The 26009-nt window shown below is 33.1% G+C and overlaps 1 protein-coding gene across 4 annotated transcripts in view; it reads left to right on the forward strand.

The window, feature by feature from the left end:
• Positions 1–23803, forward strand: part of GRAMD1C (GRAM domain containing 1C) — a 155580-nt gene extending 131777 nt beyond the window's left edge. For all 4 annotated transcript variants that reach the window (XM_031959681.1, XM_031959680.1, XM_031959682.1 and 1 more), the window contains 9 exons: positions 2707–2850; positions 9840–9958; positions 12961–13103; positions 13632–13735; positions 15427–15606; positions 16715–16772; positions 20364–20474; positions 20708–20813; positions 22079–23803. In XM_031959681.1, the coding sequence (XP_031815541.1) occupies positions 2707–2850; positions 9840–9958; positions 12961–13103; positions 13632–13735; positions 15427–15606; positions 16715–16772; positions 20364–20474; positions 20708–20813; positions 22079–22159 (1046 nt within the window). In that variant the 3' untranslated portion in view covers positions 22160–23803. The remainder of the gene's footprint in view (positions 1–2706; positions 2851–9839; positions 9959–12960; positions 13104–13631; positions 13736–15426; positions 15607–16714; positions 16773–20363; positions 20475–20707; positions 20814–22078) is intronic.
• Positions 23804–26009: the final 2206 nt, after the last annotated feature.

The following is a 26009-nucleotide window of genomic DNA, read 5'->3' on the forward strand; positions in this document are numbered from 1 at the left end:
TAATGCCAGTGATATCCTTTACAGTTTCACCTTTGATGAATTCAATTTGATCCCTGCTGAATAGCCTTAGAAGAATGCACAGACACTTGATCTTTGTGTTCTTTTGGGTGGGATAAGAGGCTCCTTATCCACTTGCCTATGTAGTTCTGTTAAAAAAAAAATTATTGGATACTTTTTGTCTTTATATCCCAGAGGGGAAATCATGTATTTCATATCCAGATTGAAATCTCCTTTATCACAAGGAACAATTAAGCAAAAAACAAAACAAAACAAAACAAACAAAAAAAAAACCATGGTGACTAGAAGGACAGAAATAGAGAAATCTGGGAGAGAACAGGATTGCTCAGGAAGAAGAAGATAATGAATTCTGTGTGGGATATTTTCAGTTTGAGAATCCTATGGAATATCCATTTTTAAATGCCTCATATGCAGAAATACCACTATTAAGCATATATTTTATAAAATAACTTGAAATTATACCTAAAAAGTCACCAAATTCCTCTTTCATGTAGCAATATCATTATTCTCTCCCCAAAGTAAAAAAAAAAAAAAATGAAAGGAAATAGGTATATATGTACAAAAATATAAAAGTATTTTTTTATTATAGTAAAGAATTGTAAAACATGGTGGTTGCCCATTAGTTGGAAAACGGGTAAACAAGTTATAATATAGAGGTAAGTAGAAAACACAGTGAGTAGATTATTGAGAATACAGTCATAATGGCCTAGGTTCATATCTGGCCTCAGATCTTTAGTAGCTACTGGATCTTGGGCAAGTCAACCTTAGTTTCCTCAGCTGTATAATGGGGAAATTATTATACTTATATATTTCATTAAATTGTAGTATAATTGCCATAAGAAATTATTAGAAAGAATGGGAAGACATAAACAGAGCTCCTGAAATTCTTTCCCTTTTTATCTGCATTTTCTGCCTTCTCTGTCTTCCTTCAGGCCTAGTGAAAATTCCAATAGGATTTTCTTTCTGATTTCACTTAATGCCATTGTCTTCCATCTTTTGATTATATCCAATTTATCTTGATGTTTTTCTTGGTTTTTTGTATGTTGTCTTCACCATTAGGTTGTGAGCTCCTTGAGAGCAAAGACCTCCTTTTTACCTTTGTTTGTATCTCTACTTCTTAGAGCAGTACTTTATTGTCTGACTTAACTGAAGTAAGTAGAACCAGGAAAATAGAATAGATAATAATTGCAACATTGTGAATGGAAGAAACTACAACAAAACTATCCTGAATGCTGTGTAATTGTAACAGCTGTGCTTGTCTCAAAAAGCAGAGATTAGAGAATGGCACCTGCTTGTCCTTTACTGGAGAAACATCACTCAGCATAGGTTTAGTACCTTACATCATTACACCAATGTATTAGCTTTGTTGAATTGCATTCTTCTCTCCTTTCCCCTCCCTTCTTTATTTGTTTGTTTATTATTACAGGGGAGAGTTCACAAGTTGAAGGGGAAGGCATACATTTGAAGATCTAAGCAATTAAACACAAAAGCTATCAGTAAAAATTAAAATATTTTTAAAAAGATATTACTTTGTAAATATTTTGTGTTTAGTTATCATTGTACATATTGTATCTCTATAGTAAATTACTTAAAGCTTTCTAGAATCTTTGGTTTTTATCTTTGTATCCCCAGAGATGTGTCTTGAACATGATAAGATCATAATAAATGTGTCTAGAATGGAATGGATTGAAATGACCAAAATATCTGCCAGAGGGACTACTTTGTGATTATGTCTTCAAAGTTAATGTTTTCTGAATTTCCCCACTTGTTACCTTCTCCTTTCACTCTCATAGGTGCTGTGAAACTTTCATGTAATAAAAATTAAGTTTTGTTGCTTATTTTATATTTTACAAAAAGGCAAATATTTGGGAAAGATAATAGTGTTTTGTATAATATTTAACTTTTAGGTCTTTTACTCTCTCTTTACAATTCTTGAATGCTAGTTAAGTTCTTGTTCTGATCATCCTTTCTCCTTTGTTAGGGTAAAGTCACCAAGTTGTACAGGAATCACTAAATTTTAGATGCCAGGTTCTCTCTACCATGGGCTTTAAGTATAGTATCTTGGGATCCATATTAATATTTACTGAGCACCCATTATGTTCTTAGATTTAAAAGAAGATCTTTTGGAAAAGTAGAATGGGCCTAGAAAAGAGAGAGGAAACAATTAAATAATCAGAAACACCTAGAAATGCATTCTAGACCTGGAAAGTAGTGTGAACAAATGTTTAAGAGAGAGAATTGATGAACATTCAATATCTGGTTATTCTAAGTTTTTAGCTGAGACCCTTTATATGCTGGGAGATAAGAAAAATTTAGGAATTATTTCCCAGAGGAAAATAATAATAAAACAATATGAGACAAGTATTTTCCCGGTAGTCTCTATCCAAAGATGCCAACTGCAGTGATGAGATACCCTAGAAAATTCATCTAATGGCCTTTTTGAGTGATGTATTATTGGGAGTTTAGTATTGACCAAGTTTAATATTCCCATAACTGTTGGCTTTAATTGATTGAAAATATGGACTTTGCTTAGTTTAGCAATCCAGTATTTTTCTGGTATACTGATATATACTGATCATTGTACTAGATTTAAAATATTTAACTATCTAATATCTATTAGACTTTTATTGTGGAAAACTTGAATTTGCTTTTCTTCATTCTTTTTCTTTTGTGTTTTCCCCCCCACAGTTGAAGAAAATATTCCTGAGAGAGACCTTAATGGAAGACTTTTTATAAATTGTGTTTTTCATATCAGTGCTGATAGAATGTTTGAATTGCTTTTCACCAGTTCACGCTTCATGCAGAGATTCACCAATTCCAGGAATATAATAGGTTTGTTCATTTGTCCTTACCTAATAGTAAATTTCAGGGAATTTCATTGTTAGGTTTAGTGAAATGAACTAGAATCATACTAGGATGAAAGCAATTGATGCATTCAGAGGGAAACACAATTGGACTTACTTTGGTCTTGAGGATTAGATAACAGCTAAATTGTTAATAGTTTCCATTAAATTCACAAATAGACTAATTGTTTGATCAGTCATATTCCACTTATTCATTCCTCCCTCTAAGTAAACAACTGCTTTGATGATCATTTAACCCATAAAGTTCAAAAGGATCCCATTTAGAAAGTTTACTGTAACATATAATTTACTTTTAAGGATTTCTTTGATTATATGTAATAGTTTCCTGCATTGTTAAAAGTCTCAAGTGACAGCATTGTAAGGCCATGAACTATGATACTGAAATGATGTTGTAATTTTACAAGCACTTGGTAAATTTATGACTAATAGGTAGCACAGAATTTTCCTTATTCAGTAAGTGGAAAAAACTAGAATGTAAAGAAGCCAAATGGTTTGTCTAAAATCAGGGGTTAGGTGAAGATGCCTTTCTATTTCATTTAATGAGATAGTAGCTCTTCTTCCATCCATGAATGAGTTTCACAAAAAGCAATTGTAATGCCTTTAAAAGTAATATTCAGTTGATCTGCTCTACTTATTTCTAGGAAGAGAAAGTCAGTGTGCTTTTCTCATTTCATCATTCAGCACAGAACTTAGCCAAGAAGTTTCCATTTCATTGCTACTAATTGAATTTTTTACTTATCTTAGAAAAGGTTTTGGATTTTAAAAACAGTAAATTCATACATATTTTGCCCATTATTGTATTTCTTTAGCTTAAGAATCATAGAATAATTGAAGACATATAGGATTTTTTTTCCTTTAAAATGATAAAATTAAACAGCCTTCAGTTTGAAAGACCCCTTAGAGATAGTAACAATGGAGTTCATATTTATGTGTAGCTTATAGTTTACAAACTGCTTTCCTTGAAAAAACTCTGTAAGGTAAGTAATAAAAGTACCAATATTCTGATTTCATAGAAAAGGAAATGAGGGCTTATGAGGTTAAGTTACTTGACAGTGTTTATCCAGTGAGTTAGAAGCAGAGCTGAAACTAGAACCTGACTGTCCTAATTTTCCCTGCATCATTTTCCTTTCCATCACACTATACTTTTTTCCCTTTGCTTCAAAATTTAACCTCTCAGTGTCCTAGCAGATAGATGGAGTTTACACAACAGAAATTCCCTGTACTGAAGGTATTATAGAGCTAAATTAAAATGAAAAAAAAATTTTTTTTAAATTTTCTGATTCCCCCCCCCACATTGTTTTATTATTACCCATTCTCAATTGGAAAACTTTTCTAAGAGTGTGTGTGTGTATATATATATATATATATATATATATATATATATATATATATATATATTAATGTGTGTATGTGTACATATATATAAATATATATATAATATATTCTTTTTAATTTTCTAAGACAGTGCTAATTGATAGTATATTACCACTTGATAGCAAAAGAGAAGAAAACTTCATATTGTCTAATGTATATCCTAAAAATTATATTTCAGGGGGTTTAGGGAAAATTTGGGTAAGATCCAATGACCCAGTACTTTGAAGAGATAAATAGATGAAGGTGGAGATGGGATATTCTCAAGAATTAAATTTTGGTGAGGATGAGAATGTTTCTGATTATGAAGAAAAAGATGAGTTATCTGAAAAGACCAATGGGACTACATAGAGAATTTATTCATCAGTTGATTTATTTTATTTTTTGTGGCAGTCAGGATTAAGTGACTCTCCACTTGGTTTTTAAGATGTACTGAAAATACAGAAGTAGTTTATACAAAATAATAATATGGTTCTGCATTAATGGTATCAGGAGTAGCCTAGAATGAGTTGAGGCTGGTGAGGAATGACAAATTAAGGAGAACAAAAAAAAAGGCTTATTTTTTTTTAAAACTTAGGGGCAAAAGGAAAACCAAAGAAGAGATGATAATGAAGAGATCTTGATAATGATGGAAGGCAAGATGATATCAGATCATGGTGGAAATAATGAATTATCCAACTCTGATTTTGTTTCCATTTTAGTTCTCAAGAAAAAATTTCTTTTAAATTGCAATGATAGTACACGAATGTGTAACAGGGAGTTAAGAGCCTAGATCAATAAAGAGATAATAAGAAAGTATCTCTTTGCTCTCAGTGAGTATAAATTATTGGAGATGAATGATCTACATCCTATAGCCTTAAATGACTTGGCAAATGTTGATTGCTGTCATTGTTCATGTGGGAGGTGTGCCACAGGACTGTGAAAAGCCAAATGTTCTGATTTTCTAAAGTGGAAAGATAGTGGAATCTTAAATTATCAAAGAATGTTTATTGAATATTTGTAAGGGGAAATAATGAGTTCTGAAAGCCAGCATGAATTTATCATGCTATTTTCTTTTTCTATAAGATAACTAGCCTCATTTGCATTGAACACTGTTATGTTTGTAAATAGGAGAGCAACTTAATAGATTGTTTTTGTTGTTTAGTTGTTTTTCAACCATGTTCAATTCTTCATAACTCCATTTGGAGTTTTTTGGGGTTTTTTTTTTTTTTTGGCAGAGTGTTTTCGTCATTTCCTTCTCCAGCTCATTTTATAAATGAGGAAAGCAAACAGGGTTAAGTCGCTTGTCTAGGGTCACACAATGAGTAAGTGTCTGAGGCCAGATTTAAATCCAGGAAGATTATTCTCAATACCAGGCTTGGTGTTATATCCACTGTGCCACCTGGCTGTCCTAAAGATAACATAATTGCCTTTAAATATCTGAAGGACTGCCCTGTAGAAATAGAATAAGGTATATTATGCCTGGCATCAGAATGCAAATCAGGAGCAATGGGTAGAAGTGTCAGAAAGACAGATTTTAATATGATATAAGGAAAAACTATTGGGATTATCCCCAAATAGAATAGTCTCCCTCAGTGGGTAGAGAATTTCCCCTCCTTGGAAGTCTTCAAGGAGAATTATTCTGATTGCTTCTCAAGGATGTTGTAGAGGGTTTTGGTGAGGTGTTGGACCAAATGGTTCCTTTTCACTCTGAAATTCTGTGATCTACTGTACTATGCTTATTCTGCAGTTATCCATGGTTATTTATGTCACTTTTTCAATAATAAATAGTTTTGATATGATAGGTTTTAATTTTTTAAATTTCTTTTTATTATTATGAGCCAGACATCAGCAATCATGAACACTTCCAAATACAAAGAAGAGAAAAAAATATCAAGCAAGAAGTTACAATTCTTTGCTATCTCACAGCCTTTTAAACTTAATGATATATTAAATTTAAGCTTGTAGTACCCTTTCATCTGCTTTTGTAATATTCCATTAATAATATTTTTTCTTTTTTTTCCATTATTTCTAATTACCTTATATGATTCTGCTATTTTCCTATTCCCCCATAATAATTTTTTTCCATCCTCCCCAAATTAGAGCCCTCTCTTTAATAAATAAGTCAATTGATGAAAAACAAATTCACAGATTGACTAAGTTTGAAAATGGTGTGTTGTTTTGGACTTTTACTCCATCACCTTTCTACTGAAGAGTGGAAAACAATTCATCAGGTATCTTCGGGGGTTGTGATTGGTCATTGCATTGATCAGAGTTCTTATGTCCTTCCAAATTGTTTTCCTTCACTATAGTGTAGTAGAAGAAATTGTATAATGGATTTTATTTACTTCACACTTCTTTAGGTCATACAGATCCTTCTAGAAATTTCTTTGAATCTATCCTCTTTCATAAAGTGCAATAATACCCCATTATGTTTATGTACCATAATTTATTCATCCATTCCCCAATTTATGAATACCCATTTTGTTTCCATTTCTTTTGCCTCAATGAAAAACTCCTGATTTTTTTTTCTGTGAGAGATACCTTTATTTTAGTCTTCCCAATAATACTTTTTTTTTTTAATTAAAGCTTTTTGTTTAGAAAACATGAGTAATTTTTCAACATTGACCTTGCAAAACCTTCTGTTCCAAGTTTTCCCCTTCTTTCCCCCACTCCCTCCCCTAGATGGCAAGTAGTCCAATACATGTTAAATATAAAATTGCTGATTTAAATTTTTTTGTATGTGTGGGTTTGTTCTTTCTTTGAAGGCTTGTATCTATAGTCTAGGTCTCTAGCAGCGGTATTGCTGGGAAACACTTTAATGAGTTTGATAGCATCCTCAGTTACTTCCTAGAATGGTTGAACCTCTTCAGACCTCTGCCATTAGTGTGTTTTTCTTCTTATACTCACTTCCCATACTTGTCATTTTTTCATCGTGGCAATTATCAGAGGTGAGGTATATCTTCAGAGTTGGTCTGATGGGCATTTATCTTGTTAGTGTTTTGGAACTTTTTCCAAATATGATTATTTACTTTTTGTCTCAACAATTCTCTGTTGATGTTGTTTGGCCATTTATCTGTTGCTTTTATGTATTTATATCAATTCCCTCTGCATCTTGAATATCAGAGATATCAGAGTATCAGAATATTGAGATATCAAATTTGTTTCAAGGTAAGTTCCTAGTTAAATGTTGCTTTTCTAGTAATTATTTCATTGATTTGTGTGTATACCTATGTTTGCAGAAGATTTTTAATTTTTTATAATCAAAATCGTTTACTTTATCTCCTGCGATCTTTTCTATCCTCTATTTGGTCAAGAATTCTTCTATCTGCAATTATAAAAGTCCTATAAAGGAGAAAGGAACTTTTTCCTTCTCTGGCCCTTATGTTTATGATATGAGCTTTTGTATGTAGATCATGTATTTCTTTGAGATGTGAAATGTTGGTCTAACTGTAATTTCTGCTCATTTATGTGAACTTATTTGGCTGCCATGGTGCATGTGGTACTTTTACCCACTGATTACAGATGTCCAATCATTTTTTTGGAGCTCTCCTTGGATTTGCTAGTGTGACCCATTTATCAGCCTCAGCTGGCTTTTTGTGCAGTTCTAGACTGGATTACTTATGTTTCTCTGTGCCTTTTTTTTTTTTTTTTTTTTTTTTTTTTTTTTTTTTTTTTTTTTTTTGTCTTGGCACTATTCAAGACCTTTCTCCAATATTTGCTAGGATGTGTGGGAGAGCAGAGTTCTTTTATAATTTTTCATGTTTCCAGAAGTTTGTTTGACTTTTTTTGCACATAATATTTCCTGGCATGATGTTAGTTACCTAATAAATTGTGAGGTTTTTCTAGGTATCCAAAATGTTATTTTCATATCATCTCTTATGTTGAATTATCAAACATGACGATATAGAAAATACTATGACAGGATTACATTTTATACTTGTGATGAAAGGAATAGGCTAGACAAGGTTTTATCCATTTTGATGTAACTAATTAAACTAGATAGAGAAGTTGATAAATTTATTGGAGTAGCCACTCTTACAGAGTAGATGTTAAAGGCATCAAATGTTTTTGCTTGATCACTTTATACAGAGCATGGTATTGTTCCCAAATATTTCTTTTATTTGAATTTTGAAAGAAACAAGGGAAGGCACTGAGTCAGTGCAAAAGTAAGTTATATGGTAGATGGAATGTTTGAGTTGCTATAAGTAAGTCAATATAGTTGGACCTTGGAGTGTGTGGAGGGAAGTAAAGTATAAGAGTACTGGAAAAGTAGGAAGGGATCAGATGATGAAGAGCTTTACAAGCCAAATAAAAGAGTTTATATTTGATCCTGGAAGTAGTAGAGCGCTACTGGACCTCATTGGGCAAGAGGTGTTGACATAGGCATATGCTTTAGAAAAATTAGCTTGGTATCTGAACAGAAGATGGATTGGAATAAGGACAACTTTTAGCAGGAAGACAAGTTAGCGAGTTATTGTATTAGTCAAGGCAAAGGGTGATTAATGAGGCCCTGAAGAAGGTTGGTGGCTATGTGAGTGGACTGAAAGGAATGCATATAGGAGATACTGAAGAGTGGAAAATGATGGAATGTGTGGATTGAGTGAGAATTAAGAAGAATGGAGGGTAACATTGAGATTATTTAGTGGGATAACTAAAAGAGATGGTGTCCTGGACTGCAGCAGGGAAATTCTGTATCATTTGGTTTCTCTCAATTGCTTTTATTTATTATATAGGAGGATAGTATTGGGTGAGACAGAGGGAGGGCTAGGACAAAGATTTTGTCATATGTCTGTTGTATTAAAAAAAAAAAACTTGCCTTTTTAGTTTGAGGCATCAATAAAAGTTTTTGTGTCTAATTTTTTTATTGGTTTCATTTTTTTGGTTATGTTTTCAGTTTTGAGTTGTCTCCTCTCTCCCTGCTCTTCCCAAATCCATGTTAGAAAAGGTCAACATTTGATAATTGATATATATGTAAAATGAATATGAATAATCATATTACTCAGAATTTCTAAGTCATTCACAGTTACTCTTTGAAAAATATTGCTACTTTGTATAACATTTTCTAGTTTTTTTCTCATTTCATTCTTTCATGCAAGGCTTCCCCTATTTTTCTAAAACCAATCTTATTATTTCTTATAGTATAGTAGTATTCTATCACAATCATAAACCACAACTTATTCAGTCATTCCCCAAAGTATAGATATCCTCTTTATTTTCCAGTTCTTTGATATCACAAAGAGAACTGATTTAAATATTTTAGAAGATATATGTTTTCCTTTTTCCCTGCAGACCTTGGGAAACAAACCTATGTTTTCTGGTCAAAAAATATACTCAGTTTTGTAACTCTTTGGCCATAATTCTCAATTGTTCTCCAAAATGGTTTAAATTTTCTTGTTTTTAAAGAAAGTCAGTGAGTCAGTAAGCAAGTTCCTGCTTTATCCCAGATAATTGTACTTTCATTAAATGCTATGCTTAAAAGCAAATAGAAAGTTAGTAAGAGCCTTTAGAATATTTTAAAACTGTAAAACAATTTTGATTCAGTTTTTAAAGTTTCATAATATATATTCCTGAATCTATCTAATTATGTATATTTTCTAAATTTAGATGTAGTTTCTACTCCTTGGAATATTGAAACTGGTGGTGATCAACTACGGACTATGACATACACTATAGTTCTCAACAATCCACTTACTGGAAAGTTCACTTCAGCCACTGAAAAGCAGGTATTGTATGGCTTAATATTCAGTATTTTGAGAGAATTGTAGGTGTAGAGGAGTGATAGGTATTGTGCTGTGAACATCTATGGTAAATCACCAACCTTTGGGACCATTTAACTCTAAGAATTCTCAACGCACCTTGAATATAGAATGTCATATTTGCTGTTAGATGCTGTTACCATCAATAGCTTTCCTTAATCCTTTTGTTTTTTCGATTGTGGTAAGAGGATAGTATTTAAAAAAATGTTTATCATGTAAAAACAAAAGGATTTTAATAATTGTTTGTTAATTAAGATTGAGTATTTAATTTGTAGAGTTTCAGGCTTCAACTTTAAAAATGAGATTGCTACAGTCTGTATCATATTGAATTTATATATAATCCTCAGATAAATATAAATTTGCTGACGTTAATTTTATAATTCTAGAATATATCAGGAGTACTCAAGAGATCCCAAGAGATGGTGATAATAGCAATAATAATAATGCTGCTACTCCTTTTTCTCCTCCTCTTACTATTACTACTACTAATTGTATTTATGTAACTGTAAGGTTTCCAAAGCATTTTACAAATGTTATATTATTTGATACAACAATCCTGAGTTGTTGTTCTTCAGTTGTTTCAATCACCCTTGATTCTTCACTCCATTTGGGGCTTTCTTGGCACAGTGGTTTGCAATTTCCTTCTCTAGTTCATTTTACAGATGAAGAAACTGAGGCAAATAGGGAGAGGTGTCTTGCCCAGGGTCACACAACCAGGAAAGGACCCCACAATCCTGGGAGGTGGGTGCTATTATTAACCCCATTTTACAGATGAGCAAAATAAGGCAGAAGAGTTTGAGTGACTTGACTAGGGTCACACAACTAGGAAGTGTCCCAGACTGACTTTGAACTCTTCCTTCTGACTCCAGGCCTGGTACTCCAACCTCTGTCATGTAATATTCTTCTCTAAAATGTAATAGTCTCTTGTTGGGGTTTTCTTGGGTTTCTCTGGGAGCAGCCTTCGTTTCAGTTCAGTACTTACCACAAGTGCAGCCAGGAGTTAAAGTCCAATCCTTTATTATCTCCTTCAGTCTTGTCTCCTTCACTTGGGGCTTGGTTAGTTTTTCTGGAGTCCTGTCTCTCTCCTTGGTTCCATGGGCTTGAGCTCCCACCTGCCTTCTCTGGCTTCTGAATTTCCCCAACTGACTCCTGCTGAGGCTCCAAGAGTTTCTAGTGTGCTTGTCCTTCTGGCCTTGAGAGCTTCTCCTTATATGTCCCAATATACACCAATAATTATATCACTAGGAAACCATTATTTGTTGTAGGATTAAATAAATGCTAAACTAGATTTAACCATTGTCTCCTCAATTCCACTTAGTACCTTGTTTCAAGTTCTGGCCCATAACATCTGCTTATAGGATCAGATCAATCATACTGAACCACGCTAAATTAGATAATTATTGTCTCTATCAATTCCACTGACTTAAGTTAGTACCTTGTAAGAATCCTTTGCTTCAAGTTCAGAGTTCTGGTCCATAACAGTCACCTCACTGTCTTTTAAGGATCATAGAATCTTAGAGTTGGAAGAAGCCTTAGAGGTTACCTATTCCAACCACTACCTGAAGTAGTAGCAGCTGCTAAAGGGGCCAAAACAAGAGGGTATTGAAAGTGGCATAGAGGGGGCTTTCAAGGAACCAGTTAGACAAATGCCTACAATAACCAGAATGAAAGGAGTTGACTTATCAATATTAGTTCTGTGTTCTTAAAAAAATGTATTTTCACTGTGGCTAGCAAGTGAGCCAGAGGCTTTCTAGTGGTATGAGTATACTTTGAACTCTCTATGCAGAATTAACTGTATAATGTGTGTATTATTTGCAAATATACATAAGAGAATTTTCCAAATTCAAATTAATTTCTGCCATCCTGTCACTAGTTTTATTTTTCAACAATTCTTTTTTATTAAGTGATTTATGTACTAGGCATTGTGGATACAATGAAAAACAATATGGATTTTACTCTCACATTTTGACAGTCTAGTCTTGGGTTATAAGATGTTCACAGAAAACTCTAATACAAGTTAGAATCTGATATATGCATTGGGGAGTCATGCATATTTTGATAAGTTCATCTTTCTGGGGTTTTTTTTTTTCATTGTTAACTATGGGATGTGGGAAAGAGAGCACTGGTTAGTGTAGAAGAGGTGTGGTTAAGTCTAGGAGAACTTGTCAAACAATTCTTTTCATGAGTTAAGAGTTTTGAAAACCTACACTTTCCAGGTTGAAGTCTATTTAGGGGGAAATATTTTTTCTTTTCTTTATTTCAGTCATCAGAAGGTTAAATTTTGAAAGTAAAGTGTTTTCTTAAATTGGCTTTTTTTTTTTTTTACTGTCATTGAAACATCTGAGATCATGTAAACAGTCATTTATGTAAAAGATAATTACAATTCAAACTTAGTATTTTGTAATGGGAGGTAGATATTATTGGTATCATGGTATACTTTACAATCAAGGAAACTGTGCTCCAGAGTTAAAGTAACTTACTCATGGTTACACAGTTAATGCAAAGTGAGAACCAGATTTTGAAAACAGTTATTCCCAATTTCAAGGCCAGTTCTCTGTGTAACTTACTATATTGCAACAGTTATATCATGAAAACACAATAAAATATTTCATGAGAAGTCAAGGCAAGTTATTTAGATGTGTCTTATTTTATGGAAATAAGTCTTCCTATTTGGAGAAAAGTTTGGGTAAGGTTTTTCTAACTGTAAATAGTTCCTTGTTGGCTTTCTCTGAAAGTGGATTATATAATAGATATTCAGTGATTCACGAGACCTGGAAAATGTCTTTTTCAGTCTTAATATTATGAGTATCTTTCTCAAAAGCTAATGTGGAATCCTTTGCTATCACTTGACAAATGATTGTTGGAACTAAAAGTTTGAGTATGAGTGTTTGTTCTAGAGTGAATAGTACTAAAGGATATATAGGTATATAGAAGATGTCCACTAATTTTATTTTGCTTTATTTTTATAGATATTATATAAAGAAAGTCAGGAAGCGCGATTTTATTTGGTAGATTCAGAAGTTCTGACACATGATGTTCCCTACCATGATTATTTCTACACTTTGAATAGATACTGTATCACTCGTTCTTCAAAACAGAAATGCAGACTACGGTAAGCCACAGCTGGGAAAAACTGAAAAATATTAGCACATTAAACACAGAGGACTAGGCCTTCATGTGCTTTGTCCTGTCATGCCCAATTACTGAATCTATTTTCAATTAATTTATTTCCATTAAGCTTTCTTTAAAAGTTTCTGAGAAATTTGTGTTTGATTTTTGTTTGTTTTAATGTGTTTTTTAACTTATGAAAAAGGCTAGTGAGATTGAGGAAGCAGTATAACTAGAAAAAGAAAATTGGTAAAAGAATAATTTTGTGTGTTTTTGAAAGTGATAACTCTTTGTCATTAGGTTTTCTTCATCTCAGTAATTCTCTTTGAATATCTATGATATGTATCTATAATGTAATAATTATGATATATAATTATTTATATATATGTAATTATAATGTATCTATAAGATGATGTGAATTCAAGGCACTTTTTAATAATAATGCTTATTTTTTAATAGTTATTATTTATAAATGATCATAACCCTCTCTATCATTCATCTAATTATCTTTTATTCCCATATTCTATATTAGAGTTTCTTCAGAGTTGAAATATAGAAAACAGCCATGGGGTCTTATAAAGACTTTAATTGAAAAGAACTCTTGGAGCTCCTTGGAAGATTATTTCAAACAACTTGGTTTGTATATAAAATTTTATTTTATTTAATTTCTAAAAGTAGTATTTATTGTTTATATTACAATCAACAGATTTCATTGAGGTGTGGTTTTCAGGGTAGAATATAAGATTTAGTGAAAATGGCTCCCATGGAATGCTGATATCTGTCACTGGTGCCCCGCATATCTTAGGTTCCTAAGGAAGAGTGCCATTCTCTTCAGATTCTATTGAATCATTTACCAATACTAATTGTACATGTGGATAGAGATCAGAGGACTGATGTGTTTGTGATGTTTACATGCTTTAAGTTCTCCTTTAAATATATTAGGAGATAATTCATTTAATCTTGATGATCACTCAGTTGAGGGTTATTTAAAAGTTTAATATCTAACTTGAGTATTATTTAGGTTCAGTTAACCTTTTGACATTTCAATAAGCAAAGCACTGTGTTAGGTGATTTATAAAAACCAACATATCACCTGGCCTTAAAGAGCTTACATTCTAGTAGAGCAGGGGTCCTCAAACTAAGGCCTGTGGGCCAGATGTGGCACCTGAGGACAATTATCCCCCTCACCCAGGGCTATGAAGTTTCTTTATTTAAAGGCCTACAAAACAAAACTTTACTATAGTCCGGCCCTCCAACAGTCTGAGGGACAGTGAACTGGCCCCCTATTTTAAAAGATTGAGGACCCCTGAAGGAAAATGTTTTATACAAAAGGTAGAGTGTGATAAAAGCAAAGAAGAGAACCAAACACTAACAAAATTTGAAGTGATAAAGAACACTTTTAGTTGAGGGGATTAGGGAACTATATGGTGGAGTGGCCTAAGAATTGAGTTTTTAAGGAAGGAGAAATTAGAGGAGGAGGAAGGAATGCATTTCAGAAATATGGGATTGCCTATAAATGCTTAGAGGTAGAATAAGTCTGAAAGGAATGGCTCTTATTCTTATACATTTGACTCGGTTCATTTTGGAAATACCTTTATCAGAGAAATTTACAGCAAAGATTTTTCCAAAATTTCTTGCTTTTCTTTTAATTTTAGCTGCATTGGTTTTAAATAATCCACTTTACTTCTTGTGGACCTCCTTATCTCTTGTTTAGTCTTAGATTTGACAAATAACTTTTTCTCTGCTAATTTGCTTATATCATCTTTTATTTCTAACTCCATGCCCATCTTAAACTTATGTTGGTATATGGTGTGACATGTGAGTCTATGCTTAGTTTCTGTCAAGATTATTTTCCAGGTTTCTGAACAGTTTTTGTCAAATAGAGTTTGTCTCAATATCTGGGTAGTAAAACATTTGCAATCTAATCAAGTGCCGTTACTTGAGAAAATTTTCTTTTCACTAGGATAAGTGGACAGTCTATTATTTCTATGGCTAACACAGCAATATGGTAAATATGAACTAGAGATCCTCATTATTTATTGATATAGATTATTCTTGTTAGAATGATGAAAGCTCATTGTGGAGTCATTGCACTCTCATATAGCTTTTTATACATAGGGAAGATTTAATCCATTACATGGATTTGAATTTGAGGAAAATTTAAGGAAGTTGCCATAGATGACTTAATATGCTCTGAATTGTACGTTAAGAAAGGACTTTCCATTTTTTTTCCAGGTCCCATCTCTTGAGTCATAGAATTGTCTTACCTACTTCTAAGTGCAAATAAAAAAAAAAAAAAACTCTAGGCTCTTTTTCTCTCTTTTCAGAATCAGATCTGTTAATGGAAGAATCTTTGCTAAAGCAGCCTGTTGAAGATACTGGAAAACCCAGTGGCTTACGGAGGAGAAGACGGACATGTAATCGAAATATGGCAGAAATGCTTCCTAAACATTCTTCTCCACGCCCTTCAGGGACCATAGGCCTGGACTCCAAAGGAGACATTAAAGGTAGGTATTCCCTGGTCAGAAATCTTGTATTTTATTATACAAGGCAAAAGGAACTTTTTGAATATGAGAGAAAAAACTAGACTATGAGTGGAAGGTACCGATTCTACCTTCTCTGTTATTCTCTGGCCTTTAAAAAGCCATTTAATGTCTTTGTTCTTAAATTTCTTCATTTATTACACATGTTTTTGTGCAATTTTACAAGGATTCACTTATATAATGGTAACAAAACTCTGGGAGTTCCTTATAAATAGCTCTTGTACAATTAAGTGCAGTTTAACCCTAGCAATAGATATTGTGAAGGGGGAAGTTATATTTTAATTCCTATTTTAAAAATGAGGGGGCAGCTGAGTGGCATGGTGGATAGAGCAACAGTCCTGGAGTAGAGTCGACTTTTGAGTTTAAATCTGACCTCAGACACTTACTAGTTGTGTGACTTTGGACATATCATTTAACTCTGCTTCCAAAAACCAAAATCAACTCTCCTGCCCTTCCCCCTCACCCCACAGAAAAAAATTACTGGCCCTGAACTTAGATAAAGTTCTAAATTTAACTTTAGAAAATACAAATTTCTCTTTCAAATACAAGTTTCAGCTTTCCCTGTTTGGACCTTGTCCTCTTGGTATCATCCCATCCTTATATCCTGGAAGCCTACTCCCTCATTTTCAAAACTTACTTTTAGTTTGAATGATTTTGTCAGTTATCTAATCTTACCACTCTTGGGGGTGTTATTTGCATTTTAATAAAAGACAAAAAAACTTAAGCCAAAGGAATGAATCTTATTATGGCATTTGGAAGTTCTGTCATCACATTACTGCAGGTAGAAGAGACATGAAAGGAAAAGGGAAAGAAGTGAAAACTAAGGCTTTTCCAGAATCCCCAGGAAACCTTAATATGTAGGCACTGCCTCTATGAATACCTTGTATATGTTATATTAGATAACATAAAACAAGGATTAAAAAAATTTTTTTGTCATTTTAGTGGTACATAAACATAGGCCATAGGTATTTTTGCTAATTGCTTATTTAAATATATATTATATATTACAAGACAGTAAATTTACAGAACTGATGTTGAGTTTTTCTAATGTGATCTTTCCTATGATCTATAGGAAGAAAAAGGGACAATGAAAGCCGTAACATTGCCATTATTGTGATGATGAGTGTCTTGTAAGTATTGATTGCTTGATCACAGATTAGATAATCAGCTACTTTATGCAAAGTACATTCCTAAATTAAGTCCTTTTCGGAGAAGACTTAAAACTGATTTGGGAGGTTATATCTACAAAATGAAATCACCTGACTTCCGTCACTCCTACTTGTATCATTAATTTTACCGCAGCTTTTAGACATTTCTGGAAATGCTGTTTTAGAAATCAGGTGGTAATATAACAAGTATTTCCTTAGAGACAGTGATAAAAAGCTCCCTATGCTTTAAGGGAGGTTTGTATATATAGGCTGGTGGATTAGTGATAATCCCATTTATACCTTTTCACACTCTGTTGCCTAGGCAGTCAGGCTAGATCAGGACATTCTACAAGAATATACTCAATCAGGTTCTATTTAACAATTTCTATGGCTTCATTTGTAAGAAGCATTAAGTGTGAGGTAGGCAATATTTTTGTCCATATTTTTCTTTAGCATACACTAAGAAAAAGTAAACATACTGTCAAAGCATCTTAAATATGCATATATGCAAGTGTGTGTATGTGTGTGTATGTGTGTGCATGTAACATAGTCTGGAATTAAGTATTCTTCCATCTGGCAGTCAGTATTTATAGGATGGATACCTTTGTCTAAATGAAATTAACTATAAATTATGTGACAATCAAAACTTATTTCACATGAAAAGTGACAAGATAAATATATCACTTTTATTTATCATCCCTAACCTGGTATAGAGACTTGTGAAGTGACTTGTTACTGTCTACTGTCTTCAATAGTAGGTTCCACAATTTAAAAGGCTTTTGAAGAGGTTAGATGATAATATCATAAATAAAGGATTAAAAAGTAGGATTGATGAAGAAAGGTAAATAAAAGATAAGAGTTACTATTAGATATGCTTATATTTTGTTTGTGTCATATAGAAGTTAGTAGTCCCCTATTTGCCATTTTAATCAAAAACCTAAAAGAAAATGTAATTAAATTGCATCAGGTTTAAATTTAGGATATATTTTTTTAAACCTACAATGCACAATCTTCTTATTGTAGAGTTGTTAAATAATACAAATGAATTAGTCGTTTAAACTTTTTGTTAAAAAAAGTCTTAGGAAAAGAACAGATTAATATAGTTGGAATTGATAAAAATCTGTCTAGAGTCAAGGAATCAGATTAAATGTATCCCTAAATTTATTTATAGTTTATACTTGTACAAACACTCTCTCTCTCTCTCTTTCACATACACACACATACACATACACCCACTCTCATATAGAATGATTGCAGAATGGTCTTAATGATTAAATAGCCCTAGAATTAAGTTATGTGTAGCATGAAGGAAACTTTTTTCTTTTTTTTTTCTCAGTGGTATTTTATTTTTTCCATATATATATGTAAAGAGATAATTTTCAACATTCCTAACCTCCCCTCCAAGGCAGCAAAACAGTTTGATATAGATTAGATATGTGTTATTCTTTTAAACATATTGAAATATTTGCCATGTTGTGCAAGAAAAATTAGATCAAAAAGGGAAAAAAAAAGCTTGAGAAAGAAAAAAATAAAAAAGGTGAAAATACTATGTTTTGATATACATTCACTCTCCATTGTTCTCTCTTTGAGTGAGATTCCATTTTCCATCTCAATGTTATACTGTGTAACAAGATTCTCAGTATCAGTTCATGTAGGTCTTTCCAGGCTTTTCTGAAATCAGCCTGCTCATCATTTCTCATAGAACAATAATATTCCTTTAGAAGGATAATTTTTTTTAAAGAATTAGAATATGGTAAAATATACTTAACATTTAGCCGAACAGAGCAATCTTGGATGGTTCATAAACCACAGAATTTAATAGCATCCCAGATTCACCAATGTTAACTTAAGATCATCTCATTAGACTACAAATGTGGGTACCATAAAGTTTAGAGATGAGGAAATTAGATTCAGAGAAATTAAGTATAGGCAATTAATAAATCTTCCCTGACTCTTTGATATACCGTAGAAATTGTTTCTTCTAATATATCTCTGAAGATTCACTTATGTCATTTGTCTGTTTTTCCATACAAGTAGAATTCATAAATCATTTGAAACATAAAAGACCTTTAGGGTTCAACTAATCTAGATTTCTCATTTTACAGATTTGGAAACTTAGGCCTAGAGAGGTTGTTATTTGTTCATTGTTAAATTATACTAGGATTGGGATTTGAATTCATGTCTTTTTCAAAATTCAGTGCTTTCCCCAACCATATGGCCACAGAGAATATATAAAAACAAAACCTACTGCACTCTTTTGTTTTTGAGCTGCTTTCTTTCTTTCTTTCTTTCTTTCTTTCTTTCTTTCTTTCTTTCTTTCTTTCTTTCTTTCTTTCTTTCTTTCTTTCTTTCTTTTTTGTAGTTTGGATTTCTTAGTAAATAGAAATCTACTATATTGAATTCATTTTCACAATTTTGAATAATAAGTACATTTGTGATCTGTTGAATCTCTTTGATATTTCAACCCAAATGCTTGTTGCTAGGTGGTCTTATTCTAGATCTTTTTTTGGTTAAAGAATATACTACAAAGGTTACTAAAAATGTAAGAAGGAGGAAACAAATGGGAGAAAAACAGCTTTTAGAAAGAAACAATACTAAATGTATTTTGTATGTGTTTTTAATGAGGTTACCATTCATTTGAAAGGTTGTTATAGAAACCAACATTATGAGGTTGTTTTAGCATACAAAATTTTAGATATGATGATACCATGACTGTATTTGGGATCATGCAAGCTGGACAAAAATTCTGTAGGTGATTTAATTTTTCTACTTAAATCTTGGTTTTCACAGGGATACTGAAACCTTATTCCTATTCTAAAGTGATTATATCTTGGTTACTCATTTAAAGCTAGTTTTTCCTCGATCTTGATTTGGTTTGAGTATAGTCATCCAATTAAATTCCTTATGATCTGGGTCCCTATGTTATGATTGTATTTAAAAGCTAAAGTTTTACTCAGTAGATCTCCAAGCCAGATGCCACTAACACATATGCTTCCCCATTATACACTCATTATGTCAACTGAAATGCCATTTTTGATTTATTATCAAGGTTATTTTATTCAAGTAATTATACTGGCATTACAAAGTGACTGAGTCATGTAGGCTGCTAGCTGGTACAGTGGATAGAGTGTCAAGACTTGGGAGTCAGGAAGACCTAAATTCAAATCCAATATTTGACTCTGGGCAAGTCACTTAATCTGTCTCAAACTGTTTCGTCAACTAAGATGGTACTAATAATGGCACTTCACTAAATTGTATGGATCAAATAATACATATAAAATGCTTTGCAAACTTTATAGTAATATATATGTATATGTATATATATTTATTAGCTATTTATTTTATTTTATTATTATTATTTTTTGCTGAGGCAATTGGGGTTAAGTGACTTGCCCAGGGTCACACAACTAGGAAGTGTTAAGTGTCGGAGATCAGATCTGAACTCAGATCCTCCTGACTTCAGGGCTGGTGCTCTATCCACTGTGCTACCTAGCTACCCCTCTAGCTATTATTATTACACAGGGATTGAATAAAGAGCTTGGATTTACCATGTTTAACTTGCTTTGTATCTAGTTTGCTGTTGCTAGTCTTGTTGAATGTGACCCTCTTTCTCAAGCTGTCCAAGATAGAGCATGCAGCTCAATCATTTTACCATCTCCATGTCCAGGAAGAAAAATTTGGGAAGTAAGTAAATTTCTTTCTTGATTACTTGCTCTTACTGGTTCTCATCAGATTATTTGTTATTTTTGAGTTGAAGAAAATTTTATTCATTCTCTTAAATATCATAACAATTGGTCTGCTAACTATTCTTTGTTCACAAGCCATTTTTGCAAATTCATGTGTCACACTGAAGAATTTTGGAAATAAAAGATCAGCTGATAATTGAACTCGTTTCAAAAATGGTATTGTTCTTTTAGTTCAGCCTCTGATGTGGTATCAAAAGGAGAAAATACTCAGAAGAACAAAGACCAGTCCTATCGATTGAAGGGAGTTCTTAGAGACTCTATAAACATGCTTGAACAGGTAGGGGAGTCTGCAGTACTTTTGTCTGTCTTAGTGTGAATTAGTTCTTGTTCTGATTACTAAGTAGATCATATAATTATATAATTATGTTTAAGAATTTGGCTAAAGAATGTACTAAAGAATGAATTTTAAGGAATCCAGAAGATTAAAACTAAATACATTTGTGATGATGCAGATATACATTTGGAAAAATAAATGTTTGCTGAATTTGAATAAAAAAAAAAACACTACTAAGGCAGAATAAATTTAATTAAGCTTCAAGCTACCCTTTAAGCAATAGGCAGAATACCATCCCAAGTTAGGTCCATTATGTGAAAGTCAGAATGAAGTTGAACATACAAAGAAATGAGAATAAAGGGATGGCTGGAGTAGAAGTTAAGAACTTCTTAAAAATATTCTGAATATTCCATATTTATATATTTAATAATAGTATCAAAATTTTGTGCAAATCTGTTTAATAATTTAAGACTTTAAAAAAGTAGTTATATGGATAAGACCTTTAATCCTAAGAGAACTATACTTTCTGAGACAATCTAAAGAACAAAGAAAGCTTTCAATTAATTCAACTTTTATTGAGCAACTGGGCAAGGAATGGGAAGCAGGGAGAGGGAAGATGATGTAGAAATCACAATCTTGCCTTCAGGAAGCTTATAATTCTGTTGGAGACCAGATACATACTGCAGAAATATTTGACTAAAAAGATAATAAAGTATACATGTAATACCAAATTGAATGATGGATATAAGTCTTACAGATGTTGAGAGAAGGGGTGAATGAGATGGAACAATAGTTGGGGGAAAAAAACAATTGGAGATGGCTGTAAGAATGATTTATTTGGAAAACAGTGAAGAAATCATTAAAACTGGCCTGATCTTAGAAATCATTTAGGAACATTATTCTCTTGGTTTATTTGATTAATAGAATAAAAATTTGGGAGGAGTAGAGTCAACAGGAACTAACAGCAAGAGACCCACTGTGGCCCAGAAAAAGGGGGAAAGATTTATACAGCAATCAGCTTGGCACAAATTATGGTCATGAAGGACAGATTAAAAATGGATGTGTAATGTTTGATTATAAATATTCCAACATTATATTCTCATTTTGGGGCTCAAGTAATGTGTAATATGTTATCCAATTATATATATTTTCGTAATTATATGAAAAATAAAAATTATCATTAGCACTCAAAATGGCCAAATTTGAAAAGTTATATCTGATTGTGAAAATAAATTTTATTTTTTTCTCTGGGAATTATATGTTTACAGCTGAAGAGTTCTCTCATTATGCTCCAGAGAACCTTTGATCTCCTGAATAAGAACAAGACTGGTGTTTCTGTGAAAAGCTAGCAATCTTAGGGTCTAAAAATCCTCTGAACTGAGACAATGAATGAAGAGATCTGGAAATTATCCAAAGAAGAAGGATTTTACTTGTCATGGCAACATCTGCATTGGGCTCTTTCTTCCCTCATTGATTTCTTGTGTTAATAAAAGGGATATTTTGAGTATTTATTTAATAATTATGTCACCTTTGACATTGAGAATATATCCTTTTGTTTCTTGCACATATTTTTAAGCTGTGAATTTCTAGGATGAACAGGTAGAACTGTTGTACCATTGAATTTCTGTGACTTAAACAAAAAATGCAAAGCACTTTCAATTGTGGCCCATTACTTTCTCTAGTGAGAGTTGAGTTTTAAGACTGAATTTAAATGTCATCACCAATTAAAAAGCTAATGTCAAATAATATGTTTTTCCATCAGAAATATTCCCAATATCAAGCAAAATTGGGGAAAATTTCTTTATTCTTTGTGTTAAAGGAAAAGTATAGGTCTTTTTGGTGAGTTATTTCTAAGTTTATTTACTATAAACATTTTTTATAATTCTTCCATTATTCAGTGTGGAAGTTCAGATAATTAAATCCTTTTGGGTTTGAGCCTGAGTACTAATTTTTCCAAAGGTCTGGCCAGTTCATCTGATGTGGCTAATAACTCTATAAAGAAATACTTGCTTTTTATAAAAATGGCTATTAGAGATAACAAAGCTCTTTATATGAATAATGGCAGAACATCCTTTCAGGCAAACTGAATAGAAAAGTAGATTAATAGAAAACAAAATGAAGATTCCTAATCTAAATTTCAAAAGTTGGCACACTTCTGCTATTAAAATCTAGGCATTTATTGATGGATAAGGAAGACTTGAACTAAGAGCTTAGCTTTATTTTAGCAGCTTTCCCTAACTGATGGAACTGAACCAACTGATTGCTAATGTCAGGCATTACTTTCAATGGCTCTGTATGTAGGTGCTTTGTTTTAGCAGATAAGATACAAGCTAGACACGTTTTGGCTTCTTTATATAGACTTTCTGTCTCAGTGTATGAATGCATTCTTATATAAGTGTGCTATGAACAGAATAAGAACCTAGAGTTTCTTCAGGAGTTACTGTATCGAAATAGAAAAGTCTAGGGGGAGAGGAGCTCTGCGTTTTTACACTAGAATGCTAGAAAAATACAGGATAAGAATTTGCTTTTATAAATTCTTATTCTAGTTGATGAGCTTTAGGTTTGAGTTAAACTTTTCATGATTTCCAGTCATAGAAATCCCATGGGATTATTACAACCTTTCCTTAAAAGGGAAAATTGTGGTTATAGTATGTTAATTCTATCTTTCCATTCTACAAGTTGTGTCTGAGTACCTGTAGTGAAGAATTCCCAAAGAGGGTAGGACTGAGGTTATAAATAGTTACTGAATTTTAAAAGGAGAGCTGGATGATTGGTGATGTTTGTTATGGGCACAAGAAAGACAAATGACAGACTAAACATTTTCTGTAGTGCTTCTTGAACCATAGAGATTGTCCTTATAATATACCTCAAAGCAAATGATCAAACCAAGTTCTTTTATAAATTCACACTAAATATTTATGTACAAGTTATGAAATTTCTAAGAAAATTTGAACTTGTCATGTAATTTGACTATCAATAAAACACTTAAAATTCTTGAATTTCATCTCTTGTCCTTTTTCAAAGAAAAAAAATCCATAAAAGCTGCAAAGAAAAAAAGAATCAAACCATCTATCTATCACACTAATGGTTACTTTTCAAAGATTTTATTCATCAATATTTTTAGTATTACATGGAAGCTTCTAAAAGCTTGACAAAATGTCATGTTTTTTGTTAGTATATCAGTTATTTCTGGGGGGCAGTGGGAAACCCCACAGATTGAATCCTATGTAACAAAGATAACTAAGCAAGAATATCCACTATAGTCACTGCATCTATCAGTGATTATAAAGTTCTTGTTTAAACGTTCTGTCCTTGGGACCATGATCAATTTTTAATTTACTTTTTAAAAATTCTTGTTTAATAATTAAATCAAACTTAAGGCATCTCCTTCAGGAAAGATTCCTGGATTCATGGATAAAGGTGGGGTTCACAATACTCTCCTGCAGCCATTCCCCACTTTCAATTCTGGCTTAAGGCCAGAAGAGAACTGCAAAAATAAGGGAAAACATAGATGGGTTATCCTCCCCTCATCCCTCCAATCCTCTTTTCTTACCAGAATCTGTGTTCTAAATCCTGTTAAACTACTGAAAGAATCTAGGTATGAATTCCTAAGGATTAAATTAGGATGCGGAAAGGAGGATATTAAACCTATTGTATTTTAGAGGATCAACATCAAAACTGAGGAATTCCAAACGTGGGTGACTTGGGAAATGGCACCACTACCGTAAAGAAGGGGAATAAATTGTTATATGTGAGGCTCAAAAATAAAGTGCCATCTCAGGAAACCTTCCCTCATGCTCTGTAGACAGTAATCATCATCATGTCTGTCTCCCTCATCAAATTTCTTCTAATGCATCTCGAATTATAGCATGACAGAGATAGAAGCTTTTTATTTTACAAATGAGGAAAAACATACCAGTTTTTATTCTAGTCTTGTGAGTATGCTCAAAAGCAGTATTACTTTTTTTAATTCACCTTTTTTTTTTTAAACATAGGGTTTAAAAACCCTATGGAAAAAAGAAAGGTGGTGAGATGCACAGAAATAAACCTTCCATAATTAAAAATCCTCTCAAAAATAAGATTAAGGAGATTTGCTTCGACTAGTTGGACTGCTGGGGGCCAGGGAAGTAGAAAAGCTGAATGCAGAAGTAACACTTCTCTGTGAAATGAGAAAAGGGGGAGGCAAAGAGGGTCTGTTCGGGAGCTTTTCCACTAACCTCGAATTTTCTTCCGTTGACTTTTCACCACTCCCACTACCATGAACGGTAGCATAAATACCACCAGTAGGTGAGACCTGAGGCGAACCCGGTCCCACACTCTGGCAAGAGAAAGGAAAGAGGGGAAAAGCTTACCCTCTTGATCGTACCTCCACCATATGGGGGAGATGCGTTTCTGTCTATAATCACTAGCTTATTTTCACACAGAAACATTACACGCTGTGGTAAGGCTCCATAGCACTTTAATATGGCCCAGCGTTTTAGATACATTAATTATTAAGTAAGGTTTTATAGGTGGTCCGAGAACCATTTAATCGGCATTAAAAAAAAAAAAAAAAAAAAAAAAAGGGAATTTCACCGGGAGAATGAATTGGGGAAACGATCCCTTTTTTGTGTGTGCGCGCGCGCGCGCGTGTGTACTAAGGTTTATCTTTTTTTTTTCGGCCTCTAAGAATAAGGTATTGATTGCTCACTCAAAAGCTACGTAGACTTAAGGAATTAGATGGACTACAAACCCTTAACAGATTATCAAGAGAATGGTGAGGATGCATCTCTAACATTTCTGTGCTTGAAATCAGAAGGGGTGCGCACTTAGATCTCACAAGTCCCTATGGTCAACCAATAAACACTGACTAAAGTTCCTACTGTGTGCCAACGCTGGGAACACAAAAACGGGCAAAAGGCGGTCTCCGTAGTCTAGAAGCCTCTGGCAGGGGCATTGACCTTCAGCGATCCACGGATCCGATCTGGTGTTGGAAGTTCGTGTTTGTGACATAAGGGTGTCCAGTGGCTTAACGGGATTTCCTCTCCTACAAAATCCTTCGTGCCGGAGGAAGCCGGAGTTCTTCAGTTCTTCCCTTCACCGTGAACAGCTTCAAGGCATCATGAGGATTTCCTCAAGTTCCGTGGCGGGGGGCGCCCCTGGCTGCACTGCCCTCGGCTCCTGCCCCCACGCCGGTCGGCTCTTTCCAGCCTCCGCCCC

The sequence above is a fragment of the Sarcophilus harrisii genome, chromosome 3 (assembly GCF_902635505.1).
Source record: "Sarcophilus harrisii chromosome 3, mSarHar1.11, whole genome shotgun sequence".
Lineage (NCBI taxonomy): Eukaryota > Metazoa > Chordata > Mammalia > Dasyuromorphia > Dasyuridae > Sarcophilus > Sarcophilus harrisii.